Raw genomic sequence first — 19,747 nt, 5'->3', positions numbered from 1 at the left:
AAAAACTATCGTGTAGGCGACTTACCTGCATTATACCTTCTCTTGTTAAGAAACTGAACTTCCCAATCTGATTGTCATCAACTTCATGAATGGCTAGGAATTGTGATGATGGCAAATATCTTAACAGAAAAAAAGAATAAGAACAATACAAATTTTCAATTTATTATCAATCAGATACTGGCATCTTCAAGTATATATAGTCTATGCTACCAAGCTGGTGCCTTCAAAAGTTTTAGCATTTCCTTCAAACATTCCTATCTGCAGAATTGTGTGACAGAGGGAAAATGAGGCGTAACGTGCATACATTACTGGTTTTACAATTTTTACTTTAATATACAGTTATATGAAAAAGTTTGGGCACCCCTATTAATCTTAAGCTTAATGTTTTCTTAAAATTGGTGTTTTTGCAACAGCTATTTCAGTTTGATATATGTAATAACTGTTGGACACAGTAATGTTTCTGCCTTGAAATGAGATTTATTGTACTAACAGAAAATGTGCAATCTGCATTCAAACAAAATTTGACAGGTGGGCACCCTTATCATTTTCTTGTTTTAAATACTCCTACCTACTTTTTACTGACTTACTAAAGCACTTTTTTTGGTTTTGTAACCTCAGTGAGCTTTGAACTTCATAGCCAGGTGTATGCAATCATGAGAAAAGCTACTTAAAGTGGCCACTTGCAAGTTGTTCTCCTGTTTGAATCTCCTCTGAAGAGTGGCATCATGGGCTCTTCAAAACAACTGTCAAATGATCTGAAAACAAAGATTATTCAACATAGTTGTTCAGGGGAAGGATACAAAAAGCTGTCTCAGAGATTTAACCTGTCAGTTTCCACTGTGAGGAACATAGTAAGGAAATGGAAGAACACAGGGACAGTTCTTGTTAAGGCCAGAAGTGGCAGGCCAAGAAAAACATCAGAAAGACAGAGAAGAAGAATGGTGAGATCAGTCAAGGACAATCCTCAGACCACCTCCAGAGAGCTGCAGCATCAACTTGCTGCAGATGGTGTCACTGTGCATTGGTCAACTATACAACGCACTTTGCACAAGGAGAAGCTGTATGGGAGAGTGATGCGAAAGAAGCCGTTTCTGCAAGCACGCCACAAACAGAGTCGGCTGAGGTATGCAAAAGCACATTTGGAGAAGCCAATTTCTTTTTGGAAGAAGGTCCTGTGGACTGATGAAACCAAGATTGAGTTGTTTGGTCATACAAAAAGGCGTTATGCATGGCGGCAAAAAAACACAGCATTCCAAGAAAAACACTTGCTACTCACAGTAAAATTTGGTGGAGGTTCCATCATGCTTTGGGGCTGTGTGGCCAATGCCGGCACCGGGAATCTTGTTAAAGTTGAGGGACGCATGGATTCCACTCAGTATCAGCAGATTCTTGACAATAATGTTCAAGAATCAGTGATAAAGTTGAAGTTACGCAGGGGATGGATCTCTCAGCAAGACAATGATCCGAAACACCGCTCCAAATCTACTCAGGCATTCATGCAGAGGAACAATTACAATGTTCTGGAATGGCCATCTCAGTCCCCAGACCTGAATATCATTGAACATCTGTGGGATCATTTGAAGAGGGCTGTCCATGCTCGGCAACCATCAAACTTAACTGAACTGGAATTGTTTTGTAAAGAGGAATGGTCAAAAATACCTTCATCCAGGATCCAGGAACTCATTAAAAGCTACAGGAAGCGACTAGAGGCTGTTATTTTTGCAAAAGGAGGATCTACTAAATATTAATGTCACTTTTCTGGTGAGGTGCCCATACTTATGCACCTGTCAAATTTTGTTTGAATACAGATTGCACATTTTCTGTTAGTACAATAAACCTCATTTGAAGGCAGAAACATTACTGTGTCCAACAGTTATTACATATATCAAACTGAAATAGCTGTTGCAAAAACAACAATTTTTATAAAACATTAAGCTTAAGATTAATAGGGGTGCCCAAACTTTTTCATATAACTGCATTTGCTGCACAAGTTTTTACCATTCCCTACAGCTGGAATGATTGAAATACCTCCAGATTATGAGAGAAATAAACCGCTGCATACAGCAGATACGATTTAATAATTTCCAATTTATATAAATTTGAGCTATTCACCTAGGTTAAAAGGTTATCATCGACAAGATATAAAATAAAATTTGGACATATGCAGGTCGCACCACTGGTATCAACACTGATCTTGAGAACATGGCGCTATCTGAAATTTTCAGTGGTCCTAAGAAAATTAAAAGAAAAGAACTGCCCATGCACGGCCATATCTCCAATCCTGACAGACATCGAAGGGCCCCAATCTCAAACTTGATGTGTGTCCTGTGAGGCAGTGAGGGGAGTCATATACGAGAGTCATTATGTGTCCCCCCAGGATGTGTCTGGAAACATATTGAACCCGCTGGAGAGTATTATAATCACAGCCACAGCTGTAGTCACAACACAAAATGAAAGTAAGTGTGGTCTGGGTCAAGTTATTTGACAAAGTCAGATTTAGGTAAACCTGAAATGGGCTTTTATTTTTGGAAAGATCTGTAAGAAGGTAGTGGGATTAATCTGTCCCTCCAGTTCGGGTCTTGCAAGCGGCCCATGGCCACGATTCACATTTAAACCTGCAGGTAAGGGTTGGGTGTTTCAGTGTTGGTTTCATGTGCAGCAAAGTTGGAGGATCTGGGTGTGTGGATGGCTGTGTAAGGTTGGACACAAACCAGAGCCAGTACGTGCTGTAAATTTTTTCATAAGAATTTAGGAAAGTTATGAAATGTCCTATAAATTAGTGTTCTGTTCCTGATCTAAGGATCTATGCTTTTAGTTGAGATAAATCTGTGCAGCACTTTATGTACATGCTCAGTAGTGAGGCAGTGCTGTGGAATCGGAGTCATAGAGTCGGGGGAGTCAGGGAAACTGAGGAGTCAGAGGTTTGGCTTACCGACTCCACAGGCCTGGTACGGACATTCCGGCTGCGTACCGGATGATTAAGCTTTGAGTTTATTTTGTAAGTTGGCAAATAAAGCCCTTTATGTTGAACTTACTTGGGTCACTGCCTTGCTAATTCTCTGGTGAAAACACTGCTGCGTTACAGTCCCAATAGTTGAATACTCATCTATCTGGTATTAATGCAAATACTTTTGATATGCTATAAATGTCTCTGATGGAAAACCCATTTAACACATCACTGCAAAATTGCATACAGCCGAAGGAGCGGATGGGCACATTACTACAAGATGGGGACCGGGATGGGCACATTACTACAAGATGGGGACAAGGATGGGCACATTACTACAAGAAGGAGACGAGGATGGGCACATTATTACCAGATGGGGACCAAGATGGGCATATTACTAAAAGATGAGGACCAGGAAGGGCACATTACTACAAAATTGGGATCAGCATGGGCACATTACTACAAAATAGGGACTGGGATGGGCACATTACTACAAGATGGAGACCAGGATGGGCACATTACTACAAGATGGGGACCGGGATGGGCACATTACTACAGGATGGGGACCAGGATGGGCACATTATTACAGGATGGGGACCAGGAAGGGCATATTACTACAAAATTGGGACCAGGGTGGGCACATTACTACAAAATTGGGACCAGGGTGGGCACATTACTACAAGATGGGGACCGGGATGGGCACATTACTACAGGATGGGCACCAGAGTGGGCACATTACTACAGGATGAGGACCAGGATGCGCATATTACTACAAGATGGGGACCGGGATGGGCCATTACTACAAGATGGGGACCAGGATGGACACATTACTACAAGATGGGGACCTGTCACGTCAAGTGTGAGGGTAACACAGAGGGGAAAGGGAAAGGGAGCCCAGACACTAGGGAAAGGGGGAAGAGAGCCCAGACACTAGGGAAATGGGGAAGAGGTGACCTCCTAATCTGGACTAGCGTCACCCTGTCTCCCCCTAACGTCCCTAATACAGCCTCCGCAGCTGTCGCCGATCATGTGCCTCGCCCCACTATCCCTGGCGTAACGCTATAACTGGGGGTGGAAGGAGATGAGCACTAGTCAACCTCCGCTAGCACTCTAAAGACAAAAGGGGAAGACAACACAGGGGAATAACAACTTAGCTTAAGAACTCCAACAGGGCACACGGCCTCAAGACTCCAGAGAGGACGAGATGCTGCTTCAGCCAAGTTCCAAGTAGAAATGAGTATAACCGGCGACGCCCACCTAGACACACCAGGTATATATACACCCAGACTAAAGGGAGGTAGTCGCTGGGTCCTAAACACAGCCTCCTATCTAGGCAGCTGTCTGCATTGCCAAACGTGGAGATCTCCTGCAAACCACTACAGGGCGACTGTCTGTCACCTCTGACACACCCGTGACAGGACCAGGATGGGCACATTATTACAAGATGGGGACCAGTATGGGCACATTACTACAAGATGGGGACCAGGATAGGCACATTATTACAAGATGGAGACCACGATGGGCACATTACTACACAATGGGGAAACTACTACAAAAAGTTGGTCAGAATTACTATATGGTGCTAATTGTAAGAAAAAAAATGACTGTATGTGACCAATTAGGGGACACAAAAAGGAAATAAAAATTGTAAAACAGTAAACTTATAAAAACGATAAAACTGTACCACAGCCCATAAAATGAATGCCATTTAAAAGAATAAAATAAAAATGCCAAAAATGTTCAAAAAATGATCCAAAAGGTGTATAGAAAAAACAATATGGTATCATTAAAAATTTCATATCATCCTGCAAAGAATGCGACCCTTCAAATCACATTTTTTCTATGTGCAGCCCATATACTTAGCCGAGTTTGAGACCCCTGCTCTACACCCAATATAGGTAAACCCCTAGTTACAAGCAATATATAGTGCTTAGAGCAGCACACTATTTGCTGCCTAGTAGCTTTTCATTATGTGGATGGCGCTGGCATGCAATAACAATCCACTTTAAGGAGTAACTAGATTATGATTTCCTGAGTTAAAATTATGCAATTAATCCATGTTCAGATTTGGAAGAGGTGTATTTTTTATTTGAGTGTGGATTTTGTAACAGATTATACTCAGTGTTACTAAGAGTTAAAACTGCGGTGAAAATCCATGACAGTTCTGCAACCCAATTAACACACATTACAGAACCAAAACAGATTTTTATCCTCTGGAAGTAAACAAGGACGTTTTTTAGTGAATCACTGCAAGTAAAGATCTTAATAAAAAAACAAAAGTACTTGATACAGGAAGAATAACATTTCTTTTCTAAATCTGAAATAGTAACCTATGATAGTTTTTTCCTACCTGTCCACACAGCTGTCATCCTCAATGAGTGACGTGATGAACATAGGAGTCTTCTGCTCTCCATGACCCTTGGGTGATGCAAATTCAAACTGCACTGGCCGCAAGTAAAGGTGGAACTGGTTAAATCCCATCTCTTCAGCAAATTGTGTATAAGTCCTAAAATACAATCAAGGACCTTTGTCAGTGAATATGCTAAAAAAAAATCACTTAATTGTGTTGTTCATCATACTTGAAGGAAATCTATCAGTAAGATCACCCCCTCTTTACTGTGTATATGGGCATTTAGGTCAGATAAAAATAAATGCATTCGTACCTTTATGTCCGCTATCCGTTGCCTGAATCTGAACAAATCCAAGATTTTCAGAATATGCAAATGATGCATTGAGTGCTTTGTCACTCCCAGAGCACTTCACAAACCTCTGTCTCCTGAAGTTGTTTCCATCCTTAGCTCTATGGGTGATGTGTCTAAAGTCAGGAGCCAGACAGAAAATCTAGCATCTGCTTAGATCACTGCGTTCCACGCTTCTGCGCACTAAGATGTCCTGCTAAGGGCACTGGCTTCAGCATTCTACTACACATGCACCACCCATGTCATGATGGACACTGTGAAAAAGAGCAACGAGGATGCTTGGCGCTGGAGGATCTATCCAGGCTCTAGACTTCCCGGTTGGCATACTTTTCCCAGAGTGACTAAAAAAATTTGCTACAAGTTATATTTTGCAGAGCAGAGTACATCCTATAAAAACACATACACCATCTGGGAAAGCTGGTAAGAGAAATTGCACAGATCAGATGACTATTATTAGAGTAAATGAAAATAATGGGGGGCCAGAAGGAAGTATAAAAAAAAAAAGTAGTAGAAAACTAGAACCAATGAAGCTTATCCAAGATGGTTGTATTACATCACTATGACTCTCTGGCATGGGGATCGCTGTTAACCTTTACTTTTAATACAACTCCTTAGAAAAAATATGATATTCACTATGAAAGCTTTGTGACCTTGTACATAATTGCATGAATAAATCTCCCCATAATGGCTGTAATAAGTGAAGGTCTCCTTGAGGTGTCTGGCTAAGTTTGTCTGACCTGGAAAGAAATGCCGTTTCTAATGACGCCTCAATTATTCTGTAACGCAGAGTGATGAGCTGGAGCATCTTGCTGAATGTGTCCTGGATATGGATTTGCTTTCCTCTGCCATGCTTTTTATCTTCATCAGCTGAGCTCAATGCTGACATGCAGATATCTCTGACCATGACTGGATCTTCTATTAACACCTCTTCAAATAGCTATAGCAGAATAAAATAGTGATGTGGAAAATCAACCTCAGACATTGAAGACCACAGTAGTTCAATGAAAGGATGATGCATCCGAAGAATGTATTATTTATCTTACATCTTTGTTCACATTTGCTGTAAAGGATTGCAGAAGATCTTTTGGAGCCAACCATTCTGTAAGTGCAAGCTGAAGAACCTTTTTCTCTACAATGTAAGACTGTTTCGGTGTCTTTGAATTGCAGAGATGCTGAAACTCTTTACAAATGTGGTCCAGCGTACGAGAAATCAGGAATGCTAGTCCCAGAGATGGATGGAACTCAAAGAGGTAAACATTCTTTAATGCAGGGCTGTGGATAAATGGACAATGAATGAAGAAACATTAGAGATTGTTTAGCACTGTTATTTCGCAATGCTGAGGTCCAGGGTGCAAATCCCACTGTCTGTTGTCACACAGCTTTTAGGAATCTCCCCTTACTGGTTGTGATATCTCATAGTTCTACTTCTGGCTATTCATCACACTCAGGATCATGCTTAAGGGAAATCTGTCAGCAGGTTTTCACTACCTCATCTGAAAGCAGTCTGATGCAGACAAAGAGAAGCTGAATCCAACGATGTATCACTTATATTACTGGGTGCAGCTGTTCTAACACAATCAGAGCTTTTAAATTTAGAATGAAGCAGAGCTGAGAAAGCTAACCCCGCCCACACCAGGCTTTGTATATACAATGTCCATAGACTGTGAAATGCTTAGATGCTGGACTAGTCTGTCAATGTTAATCTCTTAATGATAAATCCTTCACAGTTAGTAAACAATAGCACGCACTTTGACAAGTGACACATCCCTGAATTCTGTGTCTCAGCCTCTATCTCCTGCCGTCTTCAGATTACATAGCAAAAACCTGCTGACAGATTCCCTTTAGGCTGCGTGCCCACTATGCGTTTTTCAAGCGTTTTTGCCGCGGAATTTCCGCAGCGAAAACACTTAAAAAACGCTTTGTAATACGTGCCACATGGTCCCTAATGATAATCCGCATGTGCTGTGCACATGCTGCTGAAATTTCCGCTGCGGATTATCATTGCGGAAAAATACGCAGCATGTCCATTAATTTTGCGGACACACAGCGTAATCGCCGCCATTGACTTGCATTGGACCGCGTGACATCCGCATCACTGCATCTGCACATGCGGATACCACACGGTTCAATGTGCGGATGGTACCCGGATCTGGAGAAGAGGAGACTCTCCTTCAGACCCAGGTACCATAGAACCTGTTAAAAAAAGAATTAAAAATATAAAATAAAGATTATACTTACCTTCCGATGTCCTCCCGGTGTTTTCTCCCCACCGTCTGGTCTGCTGTATGGGTCGCAATGTTGTGAAGGACCTGCCATGACGTCATTGAGTCATGTGACCTGTCAAATGACTCAATGACGTCACCGCAGGTCCTTCACACCAACGCGAGCCGCCCAAGACACCGGACGCAGCGGAGAAAACACCGGGAGGACATCGGAAGGTGAGTATAATCTTTTTTTTTAATTTTTTACCATTCTTATTCTTTTTTTTTTTAACTAACTTGGTCACACTACTATAAATCCATGCCGGTTGCATGGATTTATATAGTGTGACCAAGTTGTCAAGCACTTTTCCAAGTGATGCTAAAATCGCTTGGAAAAGCGCTTGACAACCCGCATGCAGAAATGCATGCAAAAACGCTTGACAAACGCTTCTACCTGGTGGGAAAAACGCATGTAAAATCCGCATGCGTTTTTCCTGCCAGGGAGAAGCGGAAAAAATCTGCAGCATTTCTGCATCGTGGGCACATAGCCTGAAGTGCCTCACCACTGAGGTCATGCCACCTTATCACTTGCGCTTCTCTATCATTCATGCCGACCCTATATGTAGTCTGTATATCTGAAAAGTGCTTATTGACCAAAATGTTACATATTGGATTGCAAATAAACGTCACCTATATTTCACTAGTTCCTTATAACTCCTATAAAAGGGTAGAACCCTACTAGAGCACCACTGACTAAGGGTGCCATGAACTACTCGCAGTTGCAAATCCCACCAAGGACACCATCTACAAGGAGTTTGTACGTTTGGGTGGATCTCTTCCAGGTACTCCGTTTGCCTCCCACACTCCAAAGAAATAATGATAGGGAAATTAGATTGTAAGCCCCATTGGGGACAGTGATGATTATGTCTGTGGAATATGATGGCGCTATAAAAGCAAGTAGAATAAATAAGTAAATATAGTAGACTTGATTATAGGTCCTAGTAGAATGCTTGTAGAAGGTGATTAGAATGCACTCCTGATCTAGAAGATCCTGGCCTCCACAATCATAAAGCGATTGATCCTATTACTTAATTTGTAACTGATTATTAGAAAACTATGAAACATACTTACCAGCTAGTGTTAAGCGAAACAAGAGGCTTAGTTACAATATTATGTGGAAGACCAAAGTCATAAGCGCCCCCTTTTCGGCTTTCACGCCAAACCTTCTGGACAAATTCCCTTTGATTTTCTAGCTGCATAGATGAAATGAATTAAAAAAAAAAAAAGAATATTACTATTTAATTTTTTTTTGTAGTTTGCTTACCCCTTTATGATCTACAGGATCAAAACAACATATATCCTTACAACAATGATATAACTTTGGTAATAAACTGTTAATAACTGTAAAAACTCCAACAGTCTATTATTAAATGTTGAAAAGTTGGATCTGGTTGTCACCAATGGTAGAATGGTAAATTTTTATAAAGAAGAGGTAAGATGAGCCTCTAGTGACTGTTTATTACATGACCAATACTGAAGGGGTTATCCGAGATTTAAAACAAGGGAAAAAAAGGCTAGAAATGTGCTAAAATAATCAACGCATTTTACGCGCCCCCTGGGCCGTGGGGTACTCGGCAGCCGGGCCTCTGGTTGCCGGGGGATATCATGGTGGCTGGCCCCGTCCGTGACCCAGGGCGGTCAGTGAAAAGGGGATTATATATAGGGGATTTGGGAAAGTTCGTGACGCCACCTGTGGAATGCGGCTAAGGGGTGCCGCCGCTGCGGAGCAGTCATCTGAGGCAAATGGTAGGGCAGCTTGTGATGGAATGGCTCCCCACAGGTGGAGCGGGCCTCAGGGCAGCGTGGGGTGTAATGGATGGTGGTGCAGGTGAGAGACGGCAGGACGGTCCCAGGGGAAAGACGGACACTCACACGGGGGTAAGCTTCAGTACCTTTACTGGTGATGCTGCAGGCACGGTCCAGGGTACTCCAGGTGAAGGGCACACTTTTGGACTCTCCCCAGTGAGCGGGTATAGGGTCTCCTGATCTGTTGCTTTACTCCCTAAGCTTCTGGCCTGCCTGAAACTAGGCCTAGCTTGGTTACTGTCTCTCTTGGCACCTGCTGACCTGGTGGTAGGGTCTTCTCTTTGGAGATCACTCTCCCTGGACGCTGGGACCTCCGTGACTCCTAGCCCTGGTACTGTAATCAGCGTTTGGTGAACCTGGGACCTGTAGTCCTCCAGGGGTTCCGGTGGTTCCTACTGGGTATAGGGAGTCCCTGTAGGCGCAGACCCGGTGTCCGGTATATATATCGGGGTGAGCCTGGTATGCTCCTCTGCCCCCCTTGCTACTTCTTTCTTCTCCTCTCGTCTTCGGCCCACTCAAGGTCCTCTCTAGGCTTTCACACGTGCTGTAGGCCTTGGCTCACCTAAGCACTGCAGCCAGCTTACTGCTCTCTTCACTGCTCTCTGAGCGTCAGCACGCTCTCTGCACAACTCTGAGCTGTGTTCCTCTCTGTTTCTGAACACTAAACTGAAACTAAGACTGAGCTGCCTGGCTCCACCCTCCCTTTATATTTCCCTAACGGGCTCCCTCTGCTGGTCTGAGGTGGTAGGGTGGAGGTGTGTGAATGTGTGAGGGCCTCTTGTGGAGGAGTCCATGCATGCACCCTTGTGGGTTCTGTGGCACCAATGCACAGCAGGGCGCCACATTCCCCCCTAGTAAAACTCAGTACTCCTGGACTGAAGCATTTTTTCAAAACAGGTTAACAATAAAATTTCTTCCCTTTATGGGAGGCAATTTTCTTGAACGTTACAGATAACAAAAACATAATAAATAATCAATATATGTACAATAGTTAAAGTTTTTGAGCAATTGTCAGTGAGTCCCCTAACAGGGTGTCCATTTCACTGCAAAGTACAAGGGAGCTTGAGGGACCTGTCCGTAAACCCTCCACGTAGGCCCTGGGCGTGGCTGCAGGGCATAGGTGATCCGCAGTTGGACCACGTCTTCCGCCACGCCAAACAGGTTTTTGTTCAGTGGTTACCTAAAAGGGGCACTCCAGGGAGTGCAATATGTACAAGTAAACAGTTTTTGGGCTGCACACAGTCCTCAGCCACAGAGTCCTTTATATATACCCTTACGGGTAATGAAATGCAACAAGAAAAGTGTCCATGTCACCTAAATTGTCCATTGTAAGGCAAAAATAAGTCAAATACATACATGAAAATTACACAAGAATAACATACCCCAAGGGGCAACTATTTATACTGTCAGTGTTTCTCTTTCTACGCTCTGTATCTGACAGGGGTCTGACCTTGCGTGCTACGTGTTGACCTACGTAGTACTGGGATGCGTGTGGTACTGGTGCTTGTACTACCTCCCATTCTGTCAGTTCTAGGTGTGGAGGGACTGCAAGACTGCCTTAACCTCCCTACGGAACTGGCAAGTGTGCCATTGGCTGGGCCTTCTTGCTCTGCTCCAACCGGGGATTCTTCTTCTGGGGATTCTTCCTGAGCAGGCTCTTCTGGGGCACCTACAGGTTCTACTTGCTGTGGAGGGTCTTCTGGCTGTTGGTAGAAGTGGATCACAGGTATTATCACTGCTCCTCCTAATTTGGGCCAATCTGCCGGGAAATCTCCTAATTCAGTATGTATTACTGCTTCTTTAGGCTCCTCTGGTACGATGAGAGGCACTTCTTCATGGGGCTTTTGCAGACCTGGACACAACTTCAGATGGTCTCTAGATACCGTTGCAGCCGTTCTTCCTCCGTCCTTGGTAATTAAACATCCTGTTATCAAATCTTGAATTTAACACAGTGTAGGGTTCCCTCTCCCACTGGTCATCAAGTTTGTGGTTTCTTCTTTTTCTCTTTAGCACAACTTCTCCAGGTGAAAAGGGTTCTGCTGGTGCACTCTTGTTGTACTGTGCTTGCTGCTTGTCTCTTACCCTATTCAGACTGTCTTCGACACAGGCTTGTACTCTCCTGTACTGTTCCTGTCGTGTCGTGTCCCAGTCTTCAGTGGACATATCTGCTTCGGGTTCTACTACCCCAAGCTCCAGGTCCATGGGTAACTTTCCGGGTCGTGCTCGCATGAGATATGCTGGAGTACAATTGGTGGAACTCACAGGTATGTAGTTGTACGTCTGGCCACTGGTTTCTTTCTTCTAGCGGTAAGGTCTTCAACAGGTCGATGACGATGTTATTCATCTTTTCACATAACCCATTGGTTTGGAGGTGGTACGGTGTAGTCCGGATCTTCTTACACCCGTACAGATGGCAAAACTCCTTGAACAATTCGGCTTCGAAGGCAGTGCCTTGATCTGTCAGCACCTGCTCCGGGTATCCATGGGGCCTGCAGAAGTACGCCTGAAACATCTTTGCCGCAGTTTCTGCCGTCAGATCCTTGACGGGGGCGACCACCAGGAACTGGGAGTAGTGATCCACCATGGTCAGGGCATAGGAATATCCTGACCTGCTGGGTGACAGCTTGACATGATCCAGGGCCACGATCTCCAATGGTCGAGTTGTCTTGATGGGTTGCAGGGGTGCCTTCTGGCTTCTGTAGTCTTTTCTCCTGAGGCTACAAGGTCCACAATCCCGGCACCATCTCTCTATGGAACTGCGCATTCCAACCCAATAAAACCGACCTTTCAGCAGGGTTTCTAGCTTCTTCCAGCCAAAGTGCCCCGCTTGATCGTGGTAGGCCTCCAACACCATCTGGATGTCTGTCCTGGGCACTACGATCTGCCATACCATCTCATGGGTCCTTTTTGGTTGACATACCTTCGGCACAGCTTCTCTCTATAGATGAACAGCCGGCTTCTCTCATTCCACAGTTGCTTGGCTTGCGGAGACGCATCCTTCTCCAGGGAGGAACCTTCTTAGGTTATCAGTTCTTTGATACGGCTGACAACCGGGTCGCTGTCCTGGGTCTCCTTCCAACTGTGGTGAGGCAAAGGGTTTAGTGTCCTACCACGATACCTCCTGGAGGTGCGCTGCTCATGGACCATCCCATTTCTGTGGAAGGCAGGTAGCTCAATCTCTTCCAAGTCATCCACTTCTTCTTCAGTGTCCGACTGGTGAGGCATCCTGGACAGGGCATCGGCATTGGCATTCTTGCGGCCTGCCCGGTACTTAATGGTGAACTGGTAGTTTGACAGCCGAGCCATCCATCGTTGTTCCATGGCTCCTAACTTGGTTGTTTCTAGATGAATCAAGGGGTTATTATCAGTGTAGGCAGTGAACTTACTGGAGGCTAGGTAGTGCTTGAACCGCTCGGTGATGGCCCAGACCAGGGCTAGGAACTCCAACTTGAAGCTGCTATAGTTCTCTGGGTTCCTCTCGGTCGGGTGGAGCTTCCTGCTTGCATAGGCGATCACCTTCTCTCGGCCATTCTGCTTCTGACTTAACACAGCTCCTAATCCCTCGTTGCTGGCATCAGTGTACAGCAGGAATGGTTGGCTGTAGTCAGGGTAGGCTAGGATCTCTTCGCCGGTCAGGATCTCCTTCATCACCTCAAAGGATTCAGCTTGCTCCTTACCCCACTGGAACGGGGGGGTTCAGCCTCTCCTGGACTGTCCTACCAGGAGATCTTGCAAAGGCGCCGCTTTCTTGGTATAGTCCTTAACAAATCTCCGGTAATACCCGACTATTCCCAGGAACTGACGTACCTCCTTGAGGCTCTTCGGCTCCGGCCATTTCTGGATGGCAGTGACCTTCTCCGGGTCCGGTGCTACTCCTTCTGGACTGACGATGTGCCCCAGGTACTGTACCTTTCGCTTGAGCAGGTGGCACGTGGAGGGCTTCAGCTTCATCCCATACCGGGACAGCGACTCAAATACCTCTGCCAGGTGCTTCAAATGGTCCTCGTACGTTTTGGAGTACACTATCACGTCATCCAGGTATAGCAGTACAGTCTCGAAGTTGCGGTGTCCCAGGCAGCACTCCATCAATCTCTGGAACGTTCCGGGGGTGTTTCAGAGCCGAACGGCATACTGTTGAACTCGCAGAGCCCCATCGGGGTAGTGAAGGCCGTCTTCTCCCGATCCTCAGCAACAGCTACTTGCCAGTACCCACTAGTGAGGTCAAGGTTGGAGAAGTAATTTGCAGACTTTAATGCAGCCAGGGATTCCTCTATACGGGGCAAAGGGTATGCATCTTTGTGTGTTATGCGATTTACCTGTCTGTAATCTACACACATTCTCATGCTTCCATCCTTTTTCCTGACTAGGACCAGGGGAGCTGCCCAGGGACTACAGCTATCCCTTACTACCCCTGCCTTCTTCATGTCGTGCAACATCTCCTTCGCCTTCTGGTAGTGTGCTGGTGGTATGGGCCTGTAACGTTCTTTGATGGGTAGATGGTCACCTGTGGCTATATGGTGTTGTACCCCTTTAATCCTCCCAAAGTCAAGTGGGTGTTTACTGAATACCTGCTTGTATTCCTGAACCACCCGGTGTACACCCTGTTTCTTATGGGCAGGAGTGGTGTCTGTCCCAACATGGAGCTGTTGACACCAATCCTCCACCTGGGTTCCCGGGTCATTATCCTCCACTTCGTCTGGTGAGGTTAAGGACTCCGCCGTGTGTATGGAGTTGTTATCTACTGTGTACAGTTTGGCAACAGTGGCGTAGCGTGGTAATCTAACCTCGTCCTCCCCATAGTTTAGGAGACGTACGGGCACCCTCCCATTGCGTACATCCACTACCCCTCTGGCAGTCAAGAGTGTAGGTCTATGCTCCGAGCTAAGGGGCTCTACTACCGCCTGGTAGCTCCGTCCTTTGAGACCTATTGCTGCTCTACACCAAATCAGCATCTCACTCATCGGGGGGATCACAATGGGTATCGGGTCTGTCACCCATACATTACCAATTTCACCACCTGTTAGCTTTACCTGTTGCTGGTACATAAGGGCTCGGATCTCTTTCTGGAGCACCCTCCTCTGCCCTGGTTTGGCAGTGTTGGCCATCTGTTGGAGCAAAAACAACACTTCTCCCAAACAGTTACCGACAATATTTGTGCCAAGTACCATATACAAGTCTGTATCATCAGGATTAGTCTCTACTACAATTAGTCCCTGGTCCTTCAGTTCCACTCTTCCCACCTTTACTGCCACATCCTTAACCCCGACTAGGTTAAGGGGAAGGCCATTGGAGACATACACGGAAAGGTTTGGAGCTGGCGGGCGAAGTTCGTCTATGGACCAGAACCTTTTGTAGAGGACATCTGGCATGATGGTTACCTGAGATCCAGTGTCCAGCAGGGCAGGTGTCATGATGCCGTCCAGCACAATGGACAGGAAAGGTCTTCCTCCCACGAACCGATGGTACCAGTTTGATGGGCCTGCTTGATTTACTCCTGGGTGTTGGCCCTCGGCCCCAGGGTTTGGCCGTTTAAAGGACAGTTCCGCACTGTGTGGCCGGCCTTCTGGCAGCGGTAGCAGATGAATTCTCCTGGAGGGTGACGTTGGTCGTTGGTCCTCCCACGGGTTGGCGTTGTCCTCCTGCTTGGCGGCATTGTCCTCCTACGGGGTGGCGTTGTCCTCCTCCTTCTTCTCATCCAGGAGACATCCTCAGGGCTGTCAGCGAGTAGTATCCTTCCTTCCGGCTCGGGCTCCTCCTGTAGCTGCAGGGTGCTCAGGACAGTGGCCAGGGTTTTACTTAACTGGCGCACTTCAGAGCGTCCAGCTCGCTAGGGGGCACTGTTTGCATCTTTGTTTCGGCCATTAGTGAAGGAGCAGTGGGTGCTGCGGGCACTGAGGTGGCCCCACCCTGGTAACGTTGGACAGCAGTATCTGTTGTTTCCAGAGTCTGCAGTCTCCTAAAGATGATGGATACTGATTCCTGGTCTGCGGCTGGCCAGGTTTCAACTTCCCGCTCTGCGGCACCAGTCAATTGTCCCAGCACGACAGCGGCTCTCTGTTTACCGGTCATAGAATACATGTCTAGCACACCGCATATTCTTCTCTTGAATCCGGGTGTCCGGTTTGCCGTTATACTGGGGGAGCCACTTCGCTCCAGGGATACACGGCAGGGCCATAGGTAATAACGGGGTCACGACCCCTGTTGGTGGAGCGGCAGCTCCGGCCTGTGCAGCGCCGGGTGCAGGTTGGGCATCAGGAGCGTTAACCGGTGCTCCGGCGGCTTGCTGGTCGTCGGCCATTGTTGCGCCCACCTAGTGAACCGGAGCCTACCTTCTTCACTTTCTTTACCAGGTAGGCCGCAGCTCTGCGGGCGACGGTCTTCTTCCTGGACCTTGCGTCGCTCGCGTCTGACGTCAGAGCATCCTCTCGCTCCTTCCAGGACCTGATGCTTCCTGGTTCGACGTCAGGGGCGGGGCGTGTCCTCAACTTCGTGCGCTTCCAGCGGTTACGCCTCTCCGATTCCCGCGGTTACGCCCCTCTTCTTCCTGCGCGGCGACAGGAAGATGGCGGACAATGGCGGGAAATCTCGGGAATGGCGGGAAAACTTCACCACAGTGAGTACTACAGTCTTTTAAGGCGCACAGTGCCCGGTGGCAATGGGCACTCAATCCTGTTCGTGACGCCAAAACATGACGCTCCCCCTGTGTCGTGGGGTACTCGGCAGCTGGGCCTCTGGTTGCCGGGGGATATCACGGTGGCTGGCCCCGTTCGTGACCCAGGGCGGATAGTGAAAAGGTGATTATTATATATGGCGGATTTGGGAAAGTTCGTGACGCCACCTGTGGAAATTGGCTAAGGGGTGCCGCCACTGCGGAGCAGTCCTCTGAGGCAGATGGTAGGGCAGCTTGCCACGGAATGGCTCCCCACAGGTGGAGCGGGCCTCAGGGCAGCGTGGGGTGTAATGGATGGTGGTGCAGGGGAGAGACGGCAGGACGGTCCCAGGGGAAAGACGGACACTCACACGGGGGTAAGCTTCAGTACCTTTATTGATGATGCTGCAGGCATGGTCCAGGGTACTCCAGGTGAAGGGCACACTTTTGGACTCTCCCCAGTGAGCGAGTATAGGGCCTCCTGATCCGTTGCTTTACTCGCTAAGCTTCTGGCCTGCCCGGAACTAGGCCTAGCTTGGTTACTGTCTCTCTTGGCACCTGCTGACCTGGTGGTAGGGCCTTCTCTTTGGAGATCACTCTCCCTGGACGCTGGGACCTCCGTGACTCCTAGCCCTGGTACTATAGCCAGCGTTTGGTGAACCTGGGACCTGTAGTCCTCCAGGGGTTCCGGTGGTTCCTACTGGGTATAAGGAGTCCCTGTAGGCCCGGATCCGGTGTCAAGTATATATATCGGGGTGAGCCTGGTATGCTCCTCTGCCCCCCTTGCTACTTCTTTCTTCTCCTCTCGCCTTTGGCCTACTCAAGGCCCTCTCTAGGCTTTCACACGTGCTGTAGGTCTTGGCTCGCCTAAGCACTGCTGCCAGCTTGCTGCTCTCTTCACTGCTCTCTGAGCGTCAGCACGCTCTCTGCTCAACTCTGAGCTGTGTTCCTCTCTGTTTCTGAACACTAAACTGAAACTAAGACTGAGCTGCCTGGCTCCACCCTCCCTTTATATATCCCTAACGGGCTCCCTCTGCTGGTCTGAGGTGGTAGGGTGGAGGTGTGTGAATGTGTGAGGGCCTCTTGTGGAGAAGTCCATCCATGCACCCTTGTGGGTTCTGTGGCACCAATGCACAGCAGGGCGCCACATATTCAATCCCATTGCTTCAGCGGTGCCCACTGGTCCTGCAGTGATGATTATCATTAACATGACCGCCGCAGTTAATCGTATGAATTATGGACGTGATGTATCATGATAGATTGGGGAACGGATGGCAGAGATCTACATGGGCCAGGTCAAATTCTACTGTGATATTTCTACATAGCATCTGTTTCTTCCTATCTTAACAGCAAAGAAAGTAAAGAACTTCCGATTCTTCTAAGGCAAAAAAACAATAAAGTGCTATAATTCAGAATTTGTTATATAGGTTGGAAAGATTATTCTTCTTAATTTTCTTTCTCGGGAATGAGATTTTTAGAGAAAGAAAGCACCTGTCCCTTTTGAATATTATTACTGTGGTTTTAAAATAAAAATGTATGGACTAACAGTTTTGAATAATAATTATAAATAATTTAAAACATTCCTATGGCTCACAATATTCTGGTCATGAACGTCTTCAGATACATTTCCTATGATACGGAGCCTGAAACATGGGACAATATATGTTTGGCCAAGTAGGAGCTCAAGTGTATGTTTCAGATCATGTTCTTCACCGGAGCAGCACCGCAGGAAAAGGTATTAATGTGGGAGCATGGAGGGGCATGGCAGTGGCATGGATGCCAGTGTTATGGGAGTACTGTGGCTGGCAGTTATGGGGGTTGTGTCTGCCACTGTAGCGACTTTGTAGAATATTATCACTGTCACAGTTTGGTGGGACGCTGTGGTCGTTGCTTATGCAGCCATTGTGGCTATCACTGACTGTTATTGCTGTTGATGGGCATTGTTGCTGTCATTGTAATGGCGGCAATCTAGCAGTGATTACTATTGGGGGGGTCCTGCAGCTGACACTATTTTATTTTAAGCAACTTAAAGGATTACATGGGATACAACTGATGCAATGGAGCCGACTCATTACGGTGTTTACACCAGAATTCTGGCAAAATACACCTGAATAAATCACAATATTTTTGCGCAACTCAGAAGTTGTGCATAAATATGGCGCCTTTTGACGTTTTCACGCTAGTTCTGGCCAGCTATGACGATATAGATGGAGCATGGGTGGAATGTAGCGTGGCTGAGCCCATTCTTCAAATTTATGGAAAGTTACATCACTTTAGCAGAATAATTTACTTCAGAAATGTACTCCAGTTTGTGACTGGAGTACAGTTCAGTCAGAGGTGCCGCTTAATACAGTAAATTAGACTCATCTCACTCCAATGGCCACAATCATTAAGACTAGCATGGGTTGTAAGAAAGTCACATGCATTTATATCACGTTTTTGACGCTGTGTTTTTTGTCTCTTTTTGGTGTGTCATACTTTAAATAAAGCTGCTTTGTTTTTGATATTTCCTTTTCATAGGTCCTGATATTTTGAGGAAACTTTATTGGCATACTGAGGTGCATTTTTGATGCGTTTCTGCCGCAGAAGCGCACTTTTTTACCTGCAGAATTTCCGCACCAATTGCAAGTCTATGGGGAAATTCCGCACATAAAACTCAGCGCACCTGTAAGAGAAATTGACATGCTGCGGACTTAAAACATACACTGCAGGTCAGTTCATGCTGCGTTAAAAAGAAGCACATTGGGCATAAGATTTCTGTAAATCCCATCCACTTTGCTGGAACTGTAAGACGCTGCATTTTTGACGCAGCAAAATGCAGCGTCAAAAACCAAAAGCTCATTGTGGAAACGTAACACAATTGTATGCTTTTTGTAAATGATTGTGTTCCTTTAAATGGAGGTAAATTAACCCAGCTAAGAGACAGGTGACACAAATACTCTGAGCCACCATGCTGACGGAGTGTGTGAGGTTCTAAATTTATTGATAGTCCAGAACTGTGGTCATTGGGAGAAGCAACTGAACTGGTTCCTCTGCAGTAAGAAAGAATGACCTGAAGGTTGCTGGATTGGAATGGTGATCAGAATTATCCACCATCTTTCCAAGACTGTTTTTAATTAGAGCAAAGTATAGCTGGATCTCAAACTTCCCCAGTTTACTTGAGGACTAGGCACATGAAGAGGTGAGTCTTCTAGCATTAGGGTCACACCTAAAAAGAGGTTGTGCATAGTCATAGAGGAATTGTGCATAGTCCTGTTAAACTGTGGGATTTAAACAGTAGGAAAGAATACCTAACTAGGGCACTTGTGTGAGACAGCGTCTAAGTCACACATGTCAAACTCTGGCCCACGGGTGAGTGTATTTGGCTTGTGATGCCAAGCGCGAT

General features: G+C 46.2%; 1 protein-coding gene across 4 annotated transcripts in view; it reads right to left on the bottom strand.

Annotated features, from left to right (window-relative positions):
* LOC141259599 (uncharacterized) overlaps positions 1-19,747 on the bottom strand; it is a 248,968-nt gene that overhangs the window by 140,483 nt on the left and 88,738 nt on the right. For all 4 annotated transcript variants that reach the window (XM_073675832.1, XM_073675830.1, XM_073675833.1 and 1 more), the window contains 5 exons: positions 8,979-9,100; positions 6,690-6,918; positions 6,384-6,583; positions 5,298-5,453; positions 26-119 (listed from right to left, as the gene is read on the bottom strand). In XM_073675832.1, the coding sequence (XP_073531933.1) occupies positions 26-119; positions 5,298-5,453; positions 6,384-6,583; positions 6,690-6,918; positions 8,979-9,100 (801 nt within the window). The remainder of the gene's footprint in view (positions 1-25; positions 120-5,297; positions 5,454-6,383; positions 6,584-6,689; positions 6,919-8,978; positions 9,101-19,747) is intronic.

This window comes from Phyllobates terribilis, unplaced genomic scaffold (genome assembly GCF_046119375.1).
Source record: "Phyllobates terribilis strain yellow unplaced genomic scaffold, ASM4611937v1 Scaffold_3__8_contigs__length_932513732, whole genome shotgun sequence".
Classification (NCBI taxonomy): Eukaryota; Metazoa; Chordata; class Amphibia; order Anura; family Dendrobatidae; genus Phyllobates; species Phyllobates terribilis.
This window is presented reverse-complemented; position numbering and strand designations above follow the sequence as displayed.